Here is a 15,179-nt window from a genome sequence, read left to right as displayed (position 1 = left end):
TTCAATGCGATATGATCAGCCTCTTCTTTTCTCTCTTCCCGACATGAAAGCACGGGGTCGTGGTTGTGTGACGGGGACTCGAATCCCTGGCAATCGTACTGCATCGACAGCAGATTTTGAGAATCGGCGATTCATGCGATGCGTGACAAGAAAAAGGAAAAGCCAGGGTGAGCAATAGAGTCCTCAAAGCAGGCATCACGCAAGAAAGACGTGGAGGGAGAGGGGGAGGGAGGGGGAGAGGGACACTTACATCTTTGCTTCCGTACTCGATGAATGCGTACCCGCGAGGCTTGCCTTTGAGGAGCCCGGTCTTGTGGAAGAGGAAATCGAGCTTGGAAACTTTGCCAAACTTTGAAAAGACTTGAAGGAGTGAGTACCTTTTGCAGAGTATGATCAGATTGGAGGGGTGAAAAGGGAGGGTGGGGGAACGGACTCGTCAACGGTGGGATGGAGGTTTCCGATGTAGAGTCTATCTTTGAGAAGTTGCCGAGGCTGTTGTGGTTGTTGCTGCTCGGAGGTGGGTTCGGGGTCGATATCGGATGGATAGGATAGATGGTCATTGAAAGAGGGTGTTGGCACTGTTGAGGACGGTGAGCACGACGAGGTCGATGGACTTGCCATGACGGTGTGCGTCCAATTTGCACAAGGACCGCGATCATCAACTTCCTTTCCTCTACGGGAGATTTAGTTGCCAAGGGATCGCATTCCACACCCAGCACGAAAATGTTCTCATTCTTGTCTCTATGGCTTTTTCTTCGGTTGGAAGGACGAAAGTGGCGAGCCACTGTGAGCATCCTCCTCTACACCGACTGACATATGTATTGAATTGCTGCAGTGATCCTGTTGTTCGTCAACATCATCGTTCTCGCCCTTTCTGCTCGGGTCAATCTCTTCCAAGGTTTCTTTTGTATGCCAATTTTCCTCCTACGCACAGCTCGTACTGAACATTATTTACAGTCCACGCCGACCTCTTTCCTTTGGCCCTGTCCATCATCACATTCGTTATTATCGTGTTTCTGTATTGCCTATCTCAACCAAAAAATGAAGATACCTACTAATCCTATGAACAGACTAGCCCTTGACTTTGCTCTGAACAATTCATACACCGGCCGAGCTCAATTCGAAATAGGCGTCTTTGGTGTCTTGAGTATCTTCTGGCTCTCCTTCAACGCGTTCTCCACCTCTCGATGGCGCCAGGTCCCATTCCACTGTAATTCCATCCCATCCGGTACGCATCCTTACTTGAGTTACTCCAATGCCATCCACCAATTCATTGTCAAAGACTTTCCTGATGAAATAACGTGGTGCAAGAACCTGCAAGCCCTCAAATCCCTCGTCTGGATCAACTTTCTAATCTGTACATCCCTCACTTCCAGCCCACCGGCTTCCTGGCTAACCCCCCACTTCCTCCTCCCCTCTAGGCTTCTTCATCGCGCTCCTGACTCTGCGATACGCCGTCTCCCAGTACGGACGCGGCAATAAACACATCTTCAAGATGCCTCTATCCCGCTACCGCCCCGAGTTCCGTCCCAACGAGAGTCAGAACTTTAACAGGGGAAGCGAATTTTTGCAGTTTGAGAAAATGCCATGATTTATTTCTTATACCTATGTATATTCGGTGAAGCTGCTGGACGGTCATGCCACATTCCTTGCGTATACCCACTTGTTGTTGTCATATCAGTTCCATACAATCGCGATCCATTCCTCGACGCCATGAGCACAATTGAATTTGTTTCGTGGGGGTACAGAGTTTGCCTCGTACCCTTTGCATGAATCATTCGCTGGCTTACTTGGATGCAAAGTAGAAGTGAAGCGCAACACCAATAAATGAATTTTGTCAACGAAAGGTCCGTACTATACGGATAAATACTTACAATAACCCGAGAAAAAAACGAAAGATGTAGATAAATAGAAAAGGTGGAAACGAACAAACCGGTATACGGATACAAGCAAAGGGAAGGCGGGTAAAACGAGCCAGATGGAGAGAAAGAGAATGGAGTGTAGTTAAATCGCACTCGGATAGCTGACACTTTCGCTGAGGTGTTCGTTGGCCGGGTTGTATGTGAACCCTCTGAACTGATCTTGGACGGTCTCGGATAGGGCAGAATCAGTGACGACAGAGTCTTGCGCCTCTTCGTTAGTAAAATCGGGATCAAAGTTGGCAACGTCCAACACAGATTCCTGAAATTCCCATTAGATTCGCAATGATCAACTTTCGAAACCCCACGTACCACGCTCGGTTTGAAAGGTGGCTGAATTTTTTTGGCGAGAAGCCTAAACATGCGTGAGTGTAGAAGATAGTTGATTGAGAAAGCACCTACCGATTCCAGTCGATATACTTGGCGAAGAAGGGATGCCTCTTAATTTCTTCACCTCCATTTGCGCCAAGACGCTTCGAGGGGTCGCGCTGCAGGAGACCGGTCATGACGCTCCTAGCCTCGGATGGCATGTCGGGCGGGAAGTTGAGCGGGTCGGTAAGGATGCGTTGGTACATGGTATTTACGTTTTCATCGTAGAATGGTGGAAGGCCGGTCTAATGTTTCGGTCAGCGCTGACATCGGAACCACTGTAAACAGTGGGCGTACCATCATTTCGTAAAGAAGGACCCCTAAAGTCCACCAGTCGACGGTCTTAGTGTAGCCCTGGCTTTCTAGCAGCTCGGGAGCAATGTACTCCGGCGTACCACAGAAAGCTAGCCTGACGTCAAATTATGTACGGCATTGAGAGGGAAAGACGAACTGTTGGTCTTTTCCGTCTCCGACATGTTCAGCTTACAAAGCCCTAGCAAGTTCAAGTAAGAACGGAGTTACATATAGGAAGTGCAAGGAGACAAACCGAAGTCGCACAAAGCAATATGGCCAGTGTAATCTAAAAGAATGTTCTCAGGTTTGAGGTCACTGGGAACCTAGTTAGCATATAACGTTTGTGAGTGATGTAAATGAATGATGTCACCGATAAACAACGTTGAAGCCGTGAAGATGCTCAAGCGCGCAAAGGAGTTCGGCAGCGTAAAAGCGGCTCCGATCTTGGTCGAACTTTCCCTCTCGTTGCAGGTGATAGAAGAGTTCTCCCCCATTGACTGAAATGAGGTTCAATATACATCATCCTTGATGTTCAAAAGTAACACCCACCAAACGACATCACGAGATACAGCTTGTCTGGATTTTGGAAAGAGAACTTGAGTGGGACAATGAATGGATTGTTGACCAGAGCAAGGACCGTGCGTTCCGCTAGAATATGTGTGATCTCTCCAGGGCGCTGGGCAATATGAGCCTTCCTGATAGTCTTGAGCGCATATATACGCTGTGTGTCTTTCTTCCGGACTTGCATAACTTTTCCAAAGCTGCCCTTGCCAATGACCTTTAACAAATCAAAGGCCTCAATTGTGAGCGGTTCATTTCGAATTGGTTTGAAATCTATTTTGAGATGGAATGACCCAAACCCGGCTGTGGCGCTGTACCACTGGTCCGAGGCGTGCTGTGCAAAAAGTATCACTAAACGTGGGTCAGGCAGTGCGAAAAATAGATGATTACATGTCCCTCGAGCATGGGCGTGAGATCAACGCGAGCCATAAGCAGATCGTTGCCCATATCATCCTGGCCTTGCACAGCAGCTGCTGTTCGCAGGTAAGAGGAGACCGAGATGTTTGATGTACGTGAGACATCGCTGTTGCGAGCGTCAGAACAAGTGAAACTAGGACAACAAGGGAAATGCGCACAAATCGGCACGATAGTTCCAGACTGGATTGGAAAGATCGCCTCCCATTGCATCGATAAGGATTTCGTTCTTGTCGAACTCGAGTACGACATACGGAAGCCACCAGTATCGTTTGCGCTGCATGCTTTCTCTGTTACTAGTGGACTTGCGAGCAGGAGGGATTGTGTCAAGCGCCCTTTGGATGACATCAGGGACTTGCACACCGGGCGCGAGGGATAGACCACGACCTATGATATGGATGTGATGTAGATTTTCGTGGTTATAGCAGTCAAAGCTTACCAGAGAAGATGCGAATAGTCAGCATACCAGACCTGAACTGATCAGGTCCAGGAGGTTTGGGCGTTGTGGGCCGCGAGGGAATTGGGGTTACGGATCGCGAGATGACACCATTTTCTTTGCCGTCCTTCGACTCTGCATTGGGGTGCTCGGCGTAAGGATGGCGCTCGTCGTTAGGTGGCTATGAGACATACTTTTGGAACCAAGTTTCCAAGACATCGGTGGTAAGGATAAAGGTTGCTGATGGAGGCTGAGACGAGGAGAACGAGTTGGTAGGCAGCTACTACACGGTAGTAACTGGCAAAGTAGTAGATGGTTGAGGAACAAGAGCCGCAATTATATTGCAATTATGATTACTTGGGCGTCCCGTGCTAAATTAGACAACTGATCTTATCACACGTTGATAGATCTATCTCCAACCAAAGCCGTAAGTATTCCCTGAGCAACCTCTTGTTCACGCTCGCGATCTATCTAAACATTGGATCGGTGTGTTACTGGCTTTCAAATTTTCTGCGGCCTCCAGACAGTGTTGTCGGAATGATCCAATCACACTGTGACCAATTGAGGTTGCAACATTCTAGTTCAAAGGTTAGTATGGCTTTTTGTAGCTGGCGACTCCTCACTTTTGTGATGATAAAGGGGTCTAAAACAACTACATCTCGACAGGGCTTGGTCTCGACCTCGATTGCGTCCAAGGTCAATCCACCTCGACGAATGTCCATCACATGAAGGGAATTATCAAACTCCTGCCCCCAAAAGCTGTTTAGTTAGCGGGATATTAGCAAAGATGAGAAGAGTTTAGGGTCATGCGACGCACAGAAACCATTCCCGCAATATTGTTGGAAGATCAACAGCCCCCGACCCCGTATCCTTCCAACTATCTCTGGTGTCAAACCCAACAAGACACTTGCCATATTTACGGTTCAATGGCCAAAATATGGCCTTGGCCCGAGTGGTGGCGGGTATATCAACTTGCAAGTTGGGCAATAGGCCCTTTGTCTACTTCAAGTATTAGATGTTGAGGCTCTGCTCAGGAATTCACAAACTTGTAAGAAGCCAATCGTCATCAAGGCAAAAGCGTAGCTGCTAAAACTTCGAGGTCCCCCACCACTTGGGTTGTTCAAGTCGAGAGGTTTGGCCCACGTCTTGATTTCGTACAACATAGGTCGGAGGATATGGGACAGTTGGCAGTAGCGTTTGATTAAATCCGAGTTAAAAAGGCCCATTCGCTCGTTAACGTTGATGTCGCAATAGAGTCCAGTTTTTGGGTCTCGAAAGGTAACTGTCAACGATAGGCGAACCATGTCAAATACGGATTGACATGAACCCACGTACCGATGGGGACGGTTGCAAACGGCCTTGCCTTGATATCTTTGAAACCAGCTCTAGTAAAAACCCCCATTAATCGTCTTCAATTTCCTGGTCAGCATGGCAGAAGTAAAGTGGCAAACGGTCGACATACCGAACGTTGTATATGCCTTGGTTTGCAAAGATGAACATCAACACTGGCAAAATAGAAGAGGAATGTACCAGGAAGGGCTTTATGAGCAGATGGAAAGCCACGTGGTCTATCTGGGTCCTAAATCTGATCAACATGAAAAGTTCATGTCGAAAAAAGACTAACCAATATGACCATATCTAAATCGCTAGTTGGATAGGATACACCATATCTAACCGTCCCTCCGTTAGAACGAAAGCGCAGTGATTCAACCACACACCTTGTACTCCCAAATAGCTCAACAGTATACTTGGAACCGAATTTCCGTTGAATAGCCTGTTGAACGCGCTTCGTTGTTTCCACTCGTTGTAATATTACAGAATCAGGAAGCACGTAAGTGTCTCGCCATGGGTCCGAGGCCATGGAGTCGAGGAGTTCAGAAAGATCACTGCCCTTCCACACAAACGGCGTGAGTCAAGAAAGAGGAAGTTGATGAAATATGACAGGAACCTGTGCGGAGTTCAGCCTACGATAGAAGTCGAGCAAACTGATCCTATTTTCCTTGACACGGGGCTTGGTCACGGACCTGTTTCAACTGGATAAATAGGTAGAGGTTGTGTGAGGAAGAGAAAAGCAAACTTCTTTGGTAGTTTCCTCGTTCCTAGACGTGGTTGTTGGCGAGTCATTTCTCCCTTTGATTCTTGTCCAGAGGTCGTCGAATTGGAGATTGTGGGGGTATCATCCTTCTGGCGCGAACAACACAACGTTAAATCAATGACGCGTACGCCTACAAAATACGATGTTCAATGCTTTACATCCAGCGTTTTCTGCCACGACGTAGTAGGGAGCACGTTGCTTCTGTTTCTTCTTGAATTTGCCGGTTCGAAAACCGCTAGACTAACTTGAGGTTAGGCTAACTAGTTCCTGAGGAAGGGTATATGGTGACAAACTCGATGGGTTCTTCAGTTTGTCCTAGAGGCGGTTGTTTAGGAATCGCCCGTTTTTCCACCTCGGCATGGGAATGTTTGTTTCGCAATTGGCTTACCAAACGGCGTCCGTCGATGTACAGGCATTTCACATTTGAAGTCGTCCGCCCAGAGGACAGCATGTACGAGATTTTGGTAGGTAAAACAACGATGCTGTTATGTGCAGAAAAGTCCAAAAGGGTTTGAATTCGGCGTATCCCGATCCAAAAGGGTCGCACGAATTTTGCCCTCCTACCTTGCTTTCGACTCTCGAGCTTCACAAGCCCTTCTATTATGTATACCTTGATTATACCACTACGGAAATCAAAAGACCGTGGTGTTTGCGCGGAAGATTTTATCCGTCGTCCAAGGCCATCCGTTGCACTTGTAGAAATCTAGCTATAGGATGCCATTTCAAGTTGGAAATGGCATCGTAACAAGTTGGTAACAAGTTCCCCACAAACCCCAAAAATTGTGACGTATGATAAGAAACCTGCAAGACATGGCGCAGGGAAAGTAAGTCTCTCAGTGTTGACGAGGGGATAGGGAGTGATATGTAGGTCGGTCAAACCCTGATTCTCCAGGCCTATAGATTAGTAGTAAGTACGGTTTCTCTTAAGTTGATCAAGAGGGCGAGCCAGCCTGTGGCGACGTGAATGCGAGAGTACAATTAACAATGGTAAAATACAGCGATTAGATGCGCGGTATACAATTGTAAGACGAAAAGGAAAACTAGGAGAGCGAGGGAATCGTAAGCGTTCGTGAAAATGTTTTATTTACGAGGGGAACCAGTGGGTGCGGGAGTTTTACGAGGGGAACCAGTGGGTACGGGAGTAGTTCGTTCGACAAGGGTGGAAGCAGGCCGATCTAGCCTGTTGTGTAATCTTTCAAGTTCTCGCTCAAGACTGAAAAGTGCAACGTTAGGAAGACAGCCTCATATTATCGGTGATTGCACTAACTTCAGAGCTTTTTGCTTGTAGTCAGCGGCTTCACGCTCTGCACGTCGTTTCGCAGACGTGAGGCTGTTTTCTTCCGTTTGCTAATGGATGGAGGCTCAGTAAGAGGGAACAAAGGAGGAGAGAGATTTCAGCTACCATCAAGTCCATGGCCTGACGCAGACTTTGTATCTGAGATTCGTAGGTTTTGCGCTCTTCTTCCAGTTTGGCCCGTTGTCGGTCACTTTCGGCCAATTGAAATTTGGTGTCGCGCGCCAACTTGTCAGCTGAACGTTGTAGTCTAGAGGTGTCACTCTTCTCCTTGTTTGTTTGATGGAGTTGATTAGTGAGTTCTTCTATCCGACTCTCCATTCGACGGGATCCTGTCGCAGGGCGAGGGGAACTGGCGTAAGATTTGGTTTCTAGATCAACGATGCGGACGTTGAGTTCTTTGATCTGCTTTTCGAGATTGGCCTGTTGTAAAAGGTAAGAAACGAATCGTTGAAAAGCATCATGAACAACCTACGTTGAGTCTGTCGAGCTCTGAGTTCTCTACACGAACTTTGCCGAGCTCGACTTGACACTCATTTGCGTAGGATTCTGCCTTCTTCATGCGATCAAAGGCGTTTACGACACGGTCCTCCTGCTCTTCGAGAGAGCGCTCGAGATCCTGCTTTTTGAGTTGCAATCTCTGGAATTCCCTGTCGGATGACATCTTATTGGTATCAACGTGGTCAAGCTTGATCGTTTCGAGTTCTGCTTGTAGAGCTCGACGAGCCTTTTGGAGTAGGGCGCGATCTGCTTCGGCATCATCCAAGACTCCACGGAGCTCTCGAACTTGGGAGTGCAAGGCAACGATTTGTGATTGTTGCTCAGCTTGAGCACCTGTACCAGCTTCAAAGGCCTTTTCGAGATCTGAAATCTTGGTTTCCATGCGTTCTTTCTCTTTTTTCCAGCCGCCACTGTTATACACCTCATCGTCGTATCTGAGTTGCAGTTCATCATAGTCAGATCTAGTCTTGCGATTATCCTCTCGAAGCCGGCTCAAACTATCACGCTGCGATTGGAGCTCTGAACAAAAAAGAGACGTTCAACACTTTACCAAAGAAGTTGCAGGTCACTTTACCTTCACTTAATTGAGCGAGTTCCGCTAGAGCTTCGTCAGTGATACCGAGGTCCCAGTGCCCAAAGAACCATACCTTGATACTTCTTCCGGGTTTGGTCAATTGTGAAGTCACGTTCAGCAAGGTCCTTCTGGTGCTGTTCTCGCTCATCTTCCAGCTCTTCGGCTAAACGCTGACGCAAAACCGTAGTTTCGGAGGATTCACGAACTTCTTCTTCGAGCTTAGCTTCTAGTTCTCGAAGGCGAAGTTCTGCAGCTCGGAGGCGATCGTGGGTAATCTGGCGCTCTGCGACTGCCTCCGTTTGCAGTTTTTCGACATCGACAAGCGTTCGACGAGCTGTGCCCTGATTTTGAGTAAAGCCGACACATGGACTGAGAGAGAGGACGAACCAAAGGCCTCTCCACGAGCAGCTTTCGCTCTGGCGATCTCAGCCGCTTCTAAGCGCTCTTGATATGACTGTTCCTTTGCTTTGTACGACTCGACCACAGCTCGTAATTCTGCTGGCGATGTCAAGGCACTGTTATGGGAACAGATGGGTGCTTACCGGATAAGGCTGCAGATGAAGTAGATGAAGAGACTTCGTCGTCTTGCAACCGTTTTTGAAGTTGCCTCTTTGCGTCTGAGTAAACCAGTCAGAACCACGAAAAGGATTGATAACTGGGACTACGAACTTGCGGCCTCACTCTTGGAAACCTCCAGCTGCTCCCTCAATTCCTCGACTTCAACTTGAAGTTGTTTCCTTGCCTGGGTGAGATCACGAAGTTGAGCACGTTGCACCTCGAGCTCCCCTTGAGCGTTGCGCTGTTGAACCATCTTTGATAATGGTGAGAACAAATCTGGTATCAATTTTTCCAATCAACCTACCAGCGCCTTTCGAGATTCTTCCAAGCGGGTGTAGCTTTCTCGCTCTTCAGCCATTGTCTTTTGGAATTTCAACCACATCGCTTGAACGCCGTCAACCTGAGCAGCTTCAGCAGTTCGACGAGCTTCAGCCTCCTCCTCCAATAGTTCAGCCAATTTGGCGTTCTCCTTTGCTAATCGCGCTCGATATTGTTGCAGGAATTGCTTAGAACCATCGCTGTTCTCCAAATCGGAGGTCATTTCTCTTATGGAGGTCTCGAGGTGATGACGGACTCGCTCCGATGCTGCCATCTGCACCTCCAGGACCTGAACCTGTTGCTTGAGTGCAGCTACCTGTCTGTCAGGCCCTCGTGAAGAATCCCCTTCTTTGCCAGAGCGAGACGAAACAGTCCTGTTCTCTGTGGAACGTTTGCTGGGTGTGACGGTGGCCAACGAATGGAGTTCCTGAGCGTTGCTGGAGCGTAAATTACGTGACCGTGAAGACATTTCTTTCTCGAGCACGTTGTCGGCGTGTTGTAGTTCATGAAGTAGGCGTGCTTGAAAATCTCCATCCCCCGGATGGCTGTTCATAATCAATTGTCGAATTTCTGCGTGTTGGCGTTCAATGCCTTCTCTTACTTTAACCGCAGTTGTTCGCGCCATTTCAATTTCATCAAGTTGACTCTCAAGTTGAGAGATCTGAGTTTCGTACTGACGTTGGAGCTTGGCCATGGAGTTGGTACCTTCAGTTTCTTCGGCTAATCTGTCAAGTTCCGTTTCCAGCTTGTTCTTCGATTTTTGTACTGAGGCAAGTTCCTCGGTGAGGTCTGTGTTCTGAAGTTGGACATTTATGAGCTCTGATTGTACCCGACGCAGTTGCAGCTCAACTTCCTCTCTTGCACGTCGCTCCTTGTCGACTTCCGCCAATGCCCGGGCGGCACGTTCTTCCTGAGCTCTTGCGTTCTTTTCTTTCGCACGCAGTTCCATTCGCTCTCGTTCGGTCTCTCTGGCGAGGTCCTCGGCTTCTCCCGCCAGGCGCGCTTTTGCTTTCTCCAACGATTTGATGTAGGCAGCATTCTTTTGAAGTTCTAACTGCGCATCTTGTAATTGGCGGTCCGTTACTCTCTTAGCTTCTTCAAGAACGTGCACATGTTCAACGATAGTCTTGTCTTGTTTGGATTCTAGTTGTTTGATGTCCCATTCTCGGTCTTTCAAATCCTTTAGAGCTTTGTTTAGCTCACGATCGAATTTGATATTGCTGTCCTTCAACTTGGCGATCTCGGATTTTTTACTCGATAAGGATTTCTCGAGTTGCGTTCGCTTGGCAAGCTCGCTTTCATGTTGTTTTCGTACCGTATCCAACTGCCTGGTTTGGGTTTCCTGGTCACGTTGAAATTGCAAAACGACGTCTTCAAAATCTCGGTACTTGGCTTGTGCACTAGAGAGTTGGCGCTCTAAACCCTGAGAAAGTGGGAGAGATAAGGTCAGGAACGACAAGCTCACAAAATGCTTACTTCTTTTATCCTCAAGGTGTCCGCAAGCTGGCTTTCGTTTTCGTGCTGGCGTGATCGTAATGATTGTAGTTCCGATTCCATTGTTCGTTTCGCCTTCTCGAGGTCGGATAGCGTGTTCTGGGACTTTGTCAATTGAGATTGTGCTGCCCGCTCCCGATCTAGGAGCGACTGGTGACTGTGCTGCAGAGACGTGTAGTCGCGGAGAGCGTGATCCAATTCAAGTTTCAACTTGCTTTGCCCTTCCAGAGCAGATCGTCGAGCTTCAGTGACCTCTTGATGCAGTCTACTGACTTGGCTTCGAAGGTCAGCGAGCTCCATTTCCTTGCTCTTCTCGACATCATTGCGGCGGGTTTCTTCGCTTGTCTTAGCCGCTAAAAGTCCACGGAGCTCGTCAAGTTCTTCCTCAAGTTTTGAACGCACTGCGTCCTCTTGAGACCGATCGTTTTTCTCGGCTGTCAGCTGGGCGTCGAGGGTATCTATGTCGCTCTGCAATTCCGCAATTTCCTTCAGCGATTGCTCGCGTTCGCGGGTCAACAAATCAAGTTGATCGGTGAGCCGAATGATTTGTTCTTCCTTCTTCTGAATCATGTTGGAGTACTCCGTCGCGGTGCGTGCGATCTCGGCCAGCTGTTCCTTTGCCTGCCGGGCATCCTTTTCCAAATCATCAGATTTTCCTTTGATTAAGGCACTAGGAAATTTTGGATCAGTCAATGACCGCATCACTCAGTCTGGGTTGACCTCACCGATTACGAAGCTCAACATCAAGCTTGCCTTCCATTTCCTTCACGAGAACGTCGGCTCGCTCCTTGGCTCTGATTACGTCCTCTTCCCGTTGGAGAGCAAGATTTTTGAGATCCTCACTGACTTTCTGCAATTCATCCAGATCGCCACGCATTGCCTCGATTTCTTCGTAAGCGCTGCCAAGCTGGCTATTTAGCTCCTGCTCTCGAGATTCCCATTCCTTCTGCTCGGTTTCCAAACGAACGAGATGTTCTGCGGCCTGATCGAAAACTTGGCGCAAAGCCTCGTGTTTCTCCTCAGTCTCTTTCTGTAGCTTCATCGCGCGATCGAGCTGTGAGTCGAGAAGATCGAGATCTGCTTGTAAGGCTGTAACCTCCTCTTCAAGTTCTACCTCCCGTTTTTTACTTCTCTCCAGTAAATCATCTTTGTCGAGTGCCAAACCACGTTCCGCCTCTAATTCATCTTCTATCTTCCGCTTTTCAGCTTCAAGGGACATCTTGAGGCTCTCTAAATTCTCCCTCTCCTGTTTTTCACGCTCGGCGCGCTCCTTTATAAGTGTAAGCTCAACTTCTTTCTTTCTGAGCTCATCGTCATTACGGGTCGCCGCAAGCAGAGGCCGGACCTGACCTTGGTTAGAAGAGATTATGGAGGGAAAAGAAAGACCATACTTTTGTATACAGTTGCCACCACGGCCATTCCCTGAGTTCCCCATACACCCGAGCATTTCGCTGAATGGTCCTGATCGCTACCGCACGGTTTAGAATTTTCTTCACTTGCCTGCGTGCAGTCCACATTCGTGCGACAGCTTGAAGCCTAGAGAATATTTCGAAAAGCAACAGGTCTCGTCGCTCTTCAAGTTCAGCCAATACACCGGCTTTAAAAAAGATTTTCGAAGTGCCAATCTTGAATATCATGTCGTCCAACTCCAGAGCTTTGACCATCCTGCGGCAGGCTTCTCGGCCGTCCATGTAGCCTCGCGGAATGATTCCAGGAGTCAATACTTCATAACGCTGGCGAAATTCTACAAACGGAAGGCGGTTTGGGTACCCCAGCCGTGCGATACGGATACCCTCCAAAACACCATTACATCGAAGCTGATCGAGGACCAAAGGAACGTCCACCCGACCCGGCTTTTTGTGAGCGTTCGGTACGATGCATCGCACAAAATGTGGCTGGGTGGCACGAAGTTGTATCATCAAGCTAGCCAGTTGCTCCTTATGCCGTTGAGCGACAGTCCTGAATGCTCCTTTCTTCATTGTGCGTTTTTTGCCAACGGTGAACATGTTACCCACTCCACCAAGGCTAGAATCGGCGTACTCGGCGAAAAGGGTAGAGACGTAGCGTTCCGATGAAGCGGCTAGTACTCGGGTGATATTATCATTCAAGGGGTCCTTATTCTTCTCTAGCCATCCATCCGTACGATATTCCACCTTAGCCGCGTAATGTTGGATTATGAAACCTTGTTCAAATCGCGAGGGCTCGTATTTATCTTTCCCAGGGTGGTAAGTATCCTCATCGTCGAGCGACCCGGCCCACATCGCATTCAGCTTGTTGGTGAATGTCAAGTCGGTAGCTTTGGGCATGATACATTCTTCGTCCAAGCAGCTCAGGATGCCAATTACGCTGCCACTTGCTTCGATAAGGTCAATCGTAGGCTGTAAATCCAGGCCAAAATTGACGTAGTCCCATTTGATGCCCTCTCTAGCGTACTCTTCCTGTTCAAGAACGAACATATGGTGGTTAAAAAATTGCTGGAGTTTCTCGTTCGTGTAGTTGATGAGAAGTTGTTCATAAGCATTGACCTCAAAAATCTCGAAACCAGCGATATCGAGAACACCAATGAAAGTCGACTTGGACGAAGGTCGGTCAAGGGCGCGATTAATTCGATCGACCAAAGCTCCGAAAGATTTTTCATAGAGTGTCTTACACAATGCAGAAAGTTCATCGAGGGCTTGTTGTTTTGTCCGGGCTTGAGAAACCCATTCTCGACCAGCTAACGCACGTGGACGGAGAACCGCGCGTGTAAATTCTGCGATGGGTACTCCGAGGAGATGACATACTCGCTCTGCTTGAGATGGGTCAGGCATAACGGCATCGTCTGAGCGGGAAGATGTGATTGTAATGTTGCCAATGTGCAAGATGGCGGCAACGATGCGGAAAAGATCAAATTGTTCGCTTTTTGAAAAACCGACAACGTCTAAAGCCGTCTACGCCCTGGTGAATAGTTGTGAAATTGAAGACGCATAAAACTGACCTGTAAAGCTGACCACTCTTCCATATCATCAACGCCGTCAACCTCTCGTCGGCTTTTATTGAGGTACTCGTAATCCTCAACACCACCTCCAAGCAGCAAGTCCTCTGTTCGTAAGGTATAAGCAGCGTTACTTAATACAATGAGTGCAAAGCTCACCCTTCATCTTGCCCCCGCCAGCCATGAGCTGGTAGAAAACATGGAAACTCCTCTCCGCTTCACTTCGAAATACAACCCGACTCTTTTCCAGCAAATACCAATCGATGTTGGCCCCTGCAATGCTGCCGTCTGGAGCAAACATAATCCTCACAAACTTGCCAAAACGACTCGAGTTATTATTGCGCTGTGTTTGGGCATTTCCGAACGCTTCTAATATTGGATTGGCCTGCAAAATTTGGCGCTCCAGAAGCCCTAGTCTGCCTTTCGCAGTCAAATGGGAGCCATTGCCAGACAAGGAGGGGGACATCGCAACTCCCTTGCGGACTGGGTTGCTTCGAGGAAGGCCAGCGGACGGCATAGAGGTATTGAATGAAGAAGAGAAAGCGAGCGTGTTCGAACGAGAATGTGATGGTGTCGAGGGGGGATGAACGTCGGTAGCTATCGCCGCGAGGTACTGAATGACCTTCTTCGTACTCTCCGTTTTCCCTGCGCCTGATTCACCACTAAAAGGAATGTCAACATCAAAGGCATTGAAAAAAAAACCGATTACAACATACGTGATGAGAATACTTTGATTTTCTCGTTCTTCACCCATGTTAATCCAAGCGCGTTCAGCAACCGCGAAGATGTGGGGGGGGTTTTCATCTCGACGTTTGTTACGATATTGTTGGATGATAGAATCTGAGTAGAGGGGAAGGTTTTGGTATGGATTGATTGCCACCAAGAATAAGCCAGAATAGGTCTGAGCTCAAAGTACATGAGCATGGGCACATCCATGTATCACACGAAGCGTTCCTTACATAAATAGCACCTGAACCATACCTCAGACGAAGGTTGTGTACAACGCTCGCTTCGTTTAAAAAGGTGAGATCCGCAATATCCTCGACGCGATCGAACTTTGGCGGATTCATCTTGAACAGAGAGTCAAAGGGTACCCGCCGAAACTACTCCCAGATTATCAGAAACTTATAAAGGACGCGTCGAATGAGATTATACCTCCCCCCCGGCCGCCATAATAACCTCAGCAGCGTGCTCCTCTTCTCTGTTCACCCATCCGGCAAGGTACCCTTCCTTTGAGTCTGGGACCCAGACCCACTTCTTCTCGTTAAATTCGGCTTGTTGAGCGGCGGCTCGAGCGGCCTCAGCGCTCTGCGATAGTCGAGGTGCGGGCATGGTCCGAAATTTGGGAGTTCAGATCATGCAGAGGTCACTTGGCAGT

General features: G+C 48.3%; 5 protein-coding genes across 5 annotated transcripts; 1 reads left to right on the top strand and 4 right to left on the bottom strand.

The window, feature by feature from the left end:
- Window position 1: 1 nt before the first annotated feature.
- Window positions 2–621, bottom strand: LACBIDRAFT_315151 (uncharacterized protein; the record flags this gene model as incomplete). The annotated part of the gene is made up of 2 exons (XM_001889457.1): window positions 2–377; window positions 434–621. The coding sequence occupies 2 exons, from the start codon at window positions 619–621 to the stop codon at window positions 2–4; spliced, it is 564 nt and encodes a 187-aa protein (XP_001889492.1).
- On the top strand, window positions 620–1,421 carry LACBIDRAFT_334678 (uncharacterized protein; the record flags this gene model as incomplete). Its single annotated transcript, XM_001889494.1, has 6 exons — window positions 620–627; window positions 689–786; window positions 836–907; window positions 958–1,018; window positions 1,071–1,228; window positions 1,312–1,421. The coding sequence occupies 6 exons, from the start codon at window positions 620–622 to the stop codon at window positions 1,419–1,421; spliced, it is 507 nt and encodes a 168-aa protein (XP_001889529.1).
- A 583-nt stretch (window positions 1,422–2,004) lies between these two features.
- On the bottom strand, window positions 2,005–4,212 carry LACBIDRAFT_315149 (uncharacterized protein; the record flags this gene model as incomplete). Its single annotated transcript, XM_001889456.1, has 12 exons — window positions 2,005–2,181; window positions 2,232–2,274; window positions 2,322–2,533; window positions 2,586–2,692; window positions 2,740–2,781; window positions 2,836–2,897; window positions 2,953–3,079; window positions 3,132–3,477; window positions 3,534–3,666; window positions 3,719–3,944; window positions 3,997–4,128; window positions 4,188–4,212. The coding sequence occupies 12 exons, from the start codon at window positions 4,210–4,212 to the stop codon at window positions 2,005–2,007; spliced, it is 1,632 nt and encodes a 543-aa protein (XP_001889491.1).
- A 272-nt stretch (window positions 4,213–4,484) lies between these two features.
- LACBIDRAFT_315148 (uncharacterized protein) lies at window positions 4,485–5,854 on the bottom strand (the record flags this gene model as incomplete). Its single annotated transcript, XM_001889455.1, has 8 exons — window positions 4,485–4,752; window positions 4,811–4,992; window positions 5,040–5,275; window positions 5,329–5,402; window positions 5,456–5,471; window positions 5,524–5,572; window positions 5,618–5,663; window positions 5,712–5,854. 8 exons carry the CDS (start codon window positions 5,852–5,854, stop codon window positions 4,485–4,487), a joined length of 1,014 nt encoding a protein of 337 aa, XP_001889490.1.
- Window positions 5,855–7,842: 1,988 nt separating this feature from the next.
- Window positions 7,843–15,133, bottom strand: LACBIDRAFT_399427 (myosin II heavy chain; the record flags this gene model as incomplete). The annotated part of the gene is made up of 18 exons (XM_001889454.1): window positions 7,843–8,306; window positions 8,458–8,481; window positions 8,531–8,791; window positions 8,845–8,952; window positions 9,000–9,074; window positions 9,127–9,268; window positions 9,439–9,489; window positions 9,740–10,248; window positions 10,273–10,756; window positions 10,810–11,497; window positions 11,553–12,172; window positions 12,219–13,757; window positions 13,805–13,908; window positions 13,961–14,272; window positions 14,360–14,463; window positions 14,518–14,702; window positions 14,761–14,904; window positions 14,957–15,133. The coding sequence occupies 18 exons, from the start codon at window positions 15,131–15,133 to the stop codon at window positions 7,843–7,845; spliced, it is 5,991 nt and encodes a 1,996-aa protein (XP_001889489.1).
- Window positions 15,134–15,179: the final 46 nt, after the last annotated feature.

This window comes from Laccaria bicolor, genomic scaffold, assembly GCF_000143565.1.
Source record: "Laccaria bicolor S238N-H82 LACBIscaffold_68 genomic scaffold, whole genome shotgun sequence".
In the NCBI taxonomy this organism is placed as follows: domain Eukaryota; kingdom Fungi; phylum Basidiomycota; class Agaricomycetes; order Agaricales; family Hydnangiaceae; genus Laccaria; species Laccaria bicolor.
This window is presented reverse-complemented; position numbering and strand designations above follow the sequence as displayed.